We start from the raw sequence: 5000 nt of genomic DNA, 5'->3' as shown, positions 1-5000 counted from the left end.
AAGTCAAAATACTTTCATGCATGTGATTTGAATGATTTTCTGCAATCGTTATAAAAGATGGATTAATCTACATTTAAAAAAAACCCCATTAAACAGCAGGTAAAGTGTGTGCTAAACTATGGATTGTGATCCGTGCATTACAATATATGTAAAAAATACTTCACATCATGTATATTAACATCATTTAACATGAGATAAAAAATAAATTAATAAATAAAAAATTATAATAAATCACCTTTTGTTTTTTTCTTTCCATATAAACGTCTTTGTAATAAAGACAAACACTTTTTCCTTTACTGATACCCAAAGCTAGGCTGTATTACATGTAATCTAGATTACATAGAAATATCCAAAATTCCAAAAATTAAATGTTTGTAATTAGGACTACTAATTAATGTGTAATTAAAACTACATTTTAAAATACTCGCACCCAGACGAGTTACTTTTTTTATGGATTACATATTATTTATTATTTACATAAGTTGGTTTATAATTTTCAAAATAAACCTCTTGCTTATACTTTATAATTTTATATATACTTTTTACAGACAGTCACAGTTTACTACAGTCACAATTTATAATTAAAGCATAAAAGTAATCTAAATGTAATCCAATAGTCAGATTACATTACCATAAATGTCTAACACACGATATTATATTACTGACTACACATTTTATCATGCAATTTATAATCAGTAATTTCTACAGTTCATTAGATTATGTAATCAGATTCCAAAAATTAAATACTCGCTATTAAAATCTCCGTAATCCAACCACAGTCACAATTTATTGATTACAAGATTACAAATTATTTACACAAACTGTTCACAAGTAATTGATGATCCTAATTTTTCTCTATTTTTAATGTTTAGAATTTTCAAACTAAACCTCTTGCTTATATAATTTCATGATCCTGATATTTTTTACAGACAGTACAGGGTTATTCTACTTCAAAATACATGACACCAAATAAGAGTTAACACAAAAGTAATCTAAATGTAATCCAAAAGTAATCAGAGGGGTCATATGGCATTAATACTCTCATTACTATTGTTAATTAGATCAAATATTTGACATCGCAGTGATATTGATGTGGATTTTACACTTCACTTCATTTGAAATGAATGTTTTATGTCATGTGATTTTACTTCATTAAGTGTCATCAAAAGTAATCTAAATGTAATCCAAAAGTAATAAGAGGGGTCATATGGCATTAATAGTCTCATTACTATTGTTAATTAGATAAAATATTTGATGTTGCAGTGATATTGCTGTGTGTGAGTGTTTTATGTTATGTAATTTTACTTCATTAAGTGTCATCAAAAGTAATCTAAATGTACTCCAAAGTAGATTACATTACCATAAATGTGTAATCTATGAGATTACGCTACTGACTACACATTTTGTCTGGTAATTTGTGATTACTGGCTACAGTTCATAAGCATTCTACGCAGTTCTGGTATTGGATTATGTGTAATCTGGATTATGTAATCAGATAACAAAATTAAATACTCATTATCAGACTACAGTCACAATTTATAGATTACATGAGTACATATTTTTAACACAATGCTAGTAAATTGTTCACTCATTGATTTGACTAATTTTAACATTTATTGCTTATATGCTTTCATAATTCTTCATTGTTTTTTCATCAGAGAGGGATTATATGACATGAATATTGTCTTTACTATTGTTTTTAGATAAAATATTTAATGTTGCAGTGATATTGCTGTAAATTGTGCCTTTTTATTTAGCTTTTTGTAATGTTGACATTTATAAATGCACTTAATTTGAAGTGAATGTTTTATACCATGTGATTTTGTTTAATCTAAATGTTAATCTTGTTTAATCTAAATGTAATCCAAAAGTAATCAGAGGGGTCATATAGCATTAATACTCTCATTACTACTGTTAATTAGATTAAATATTAGATGTTGCAGTGATATTGATGTGGATTTTACACTACACTTCACTTGAAGTGAAAGTTTTATGTCATGTGATTTTACTTCATTAAGTGTCATCAAAAGTAATCTAAATGTAATCCAAAGTAGATTACAATACCATAAATGTGTAATCAATGAGATTACGCTACTGACTACACATTTTGTCTGGTAATTTGTGATTACTGATTACAAAATTGTTCACAACTCATTGATTTTGTGATTTTGTTTAATTAAAGCATGAAAGTAATCTAAATGTAATCCAAAAATTGTCAGATTACATTACCAAAAATGTATAACACACGATAAAATATTACTGACTACACATTTTATCATGCAATTTATAATCAGTAATTTCTACAGTTCATTAGATTATGTAATCAGATTCCAAAAATTAAATACTCCCAATTAAAATCCCCGTAATCCAACCAAAGTCACAATTTATGGATTACAAGATTGTAATGTTGCCATTTCTAAACGCACTTAATTTAAAGTGAATGTTTTATGTGATGTGATTGTGTTTTATTTAAAGCATAAAAGTAATCTAAATGTAATCAGATTACATTACCATAAATGTGTAAGTTACGATATTATATTACTGACTACCCATTTACTCATGCAACTTGTAATCAGTTTACATTTCACAAGCAATCTAATACTCTATCATATTATAATGCATCATGTGTTTATGTAACGTCCTCGAGTGTTTTTGACCTGAAAACACGACGACAGATCAAACTACTCATGAGGAGCTCGTTATGACTCAACAAACGAACATTACAGCACATCCACAGGCAGAACGGTGGAATCCTAATTAAAATGCTGAGTTCGTTTCCCCCCGCTGGAACTACGATAAAACCAAATCAGAGGAACGATAACTGGATGACAAACGGCGGATGGTTTTTATTTAATAAAGCCCTGGAGAAACTACATCACACTCACTGCAGCTTCTGCATTTTACAGACATCACGGATAATTCAACACACTTTAGGCTGATATTATGGGCCTTAAAATGAGTTAAATATCTGGGCTTCATGGACATCCATAATGCTTAGATTTATATAATCAGAAATGCAGTGAAAATGCTAATACTGCAAATTATTATTCATTTCAGCTCATTCAGCTCATTTCAATATAATATCATTCATTTTCGTTCGGTTTAGCCCCTTATTCATCAGGGGTCGCCACAGCAGAATGAACTACGCCAACTATTCCAGCATATGTTTTACATAGCGGATTTCTTCCAGCCGCAACCCAGTACTGGGAAACACCCCCACACACACACACACACACACACACACACACTCATACACTACGGCCAATTTAGTTAATCAATTCCCCTATAGCCCATGTGTTTGGACTGTGGGGGAAACCAGAGCACCTGGACGAAACCCACACCAACACGGGGAGAACATGCAAACTCCACACAGAAACACCAACTGACCCAGCAGGGACTTGAACCAGCGACCTTCTTGCTGTGAGGCCACAGTGCTAACCACTGAGCCCTTTCAAAACAAGATTTATTCTAATATTCTGTATAATATTTCAACACTATCTGATTATATTGAAATGTAAGAGGTTGTAACATTATAAAAGGCCTTTACAGCAGGGCTGTGTAATTTACCACCATAATTTAACACTGTAGTCTTCATAGTCTGACGCATTCTGACACACTTCTGCACATGTTTTCACACTGATAATGCTAGTCCTGTTTTAAATCTGTCATTATGGTGACGCACAGGTGTCTGTAGCTCCGCCCTCTTCTGAAAAAGAGCACAATCTCATTTGCATTTAAAGCGACAGTCACCAAAACCCCACAATTAGGATCAATGCCTGAAAGGGTCAGTTTCAGAGAGGTAGAAGACATTATCTGTGTGCTATTTTGAGATGAAACTACACAACACACTCTACACACAGCAGAGACGCATTTTAGATCTTGTAAAAAAGAGCATAATAGGTATTACTTATTAATAAAGTCATCTGGAATGGCAAAGAAAGTGTTCTTGCAGGACTCCCAGAGTTCATCAAGAGTCTTTGTGTTCATCTTCAACACCTCCTCCTTCATCTTACCCCAGATGTTCCAGTTCCAGTAGGTCTTGGTGATGATTGAGATGCAGATCAACAGATGATTCAGCAGAAAAATCAGCCTTTAATATGAAACTCTGAATATGGCACTCTGTGTTGTTACAGGAATTTGAAAAGCATCCTAAACCATAGGACAGCCACAGTAGGACAGTACGCTCATAGAAATATGAAGGCATGGCGTGCAACAGTGTGTGACCCAATTTAAAGATGAATTTTGTCACCAAGCTGATTTAAAATGATCAGTATTGTAAAAATACCTTGGATGCTCTGAAGCAGAATGCTGTGGCAGCGGTGTGTGATTTCTCTCGGTCCTGCAGAACGACGCCGCGTTCCTCCGTCAGCGCCAGATAGTGTCCGGTGGTCAGGTGACGCAGGCGGAAAGGCTGACCCCAGCGGATGTGACTGCCGCACCAGCTGAACACACAGAATTACACACTGGAATAGGCTCAAACACACTCTCTCAGTCCAAAACTAGATTACAGACCTTTCTCTGTGATTGAGCTTGACAACCACCTGTAGAATATACTCCTCCTGTCTTAATGCAACAGGCACTTTGTTTCAAATTCTTCTTTGTTTTATATGTTTGCTTATATCACTCATATTTTCATTTATAGCACTTCATTGTCAAATTGACATTTAATATCTCATGTTTAAAGGTGCAGTATGTCAGTTTGACACCCAGTGGTTGAACTTGGTATTGCACTCCTGGATCAAAACAAACGCAAGCGCAGGTTGCCAGATTGAGGACAGGAGTGAGTGATTTAAATGTGTTCTACATAAAAGCAACAGCACCCGATAGAGGGAATATTCTTCATATTAAAAAGAGTTTTTGTCCTAACCAACATCTCGAATTGATATATTAGAAACGGCTTCTGTTTCTCACAGGTGAACAACAGAAAACAAACAATGCTCAGGTACAGCTCATGTGCTTTATTCAGTGTTAAATGCTAATAATGTGAGTCTGACATGACA

The 5000-nt window shown here is 33.6% G+C and overlaps 1 protein-coding gene across 1 annotated transcript in view; it reads right to left on the bottom strand.

The window, feature by feature from the left end:
- The window catches only part of LOC130244139 (ryanodine receptor 3-like), a 72189-nt gene that overhangs the window by 30306 nt on the left and 36883 nt on the right, over positions 1-5000 (bottom strand). The window contains exons 10-11 of the mRNA XM_056476421.1: positions 4286-4442; positions 2639-2641 (exon numbers count right to left, since the gene is read on the bottom strand). Coding sequence (XP_056332396.1) covers positions 2639-2641; positions 4286-4442 — 160 coding nt within the window. The remainder of the gene's footprint in view (positions 1-2638; positions 2642-4285; positions 4443-5000) is intronic.

The sequence above is a fragment of the Danio aesculapii genome, chromosome 17, assembly GCF_903798145.1.
Source record: "Danio aesculapii chromosome 17, fDanAes4.1, whole genome shotgun sequence".
Classification (NCBI taxonomy): Eukaryota; Metazoa; Chordata; class Actinopteri; order Cypriniformes; family Danionidae; genus Danio; species Danio aesculapii.
The sequence above is the reverse complement of the archived record's forward strand: the minus strand, read 5'-3'. Positions and strand labels throughout refer to the sequence as shown.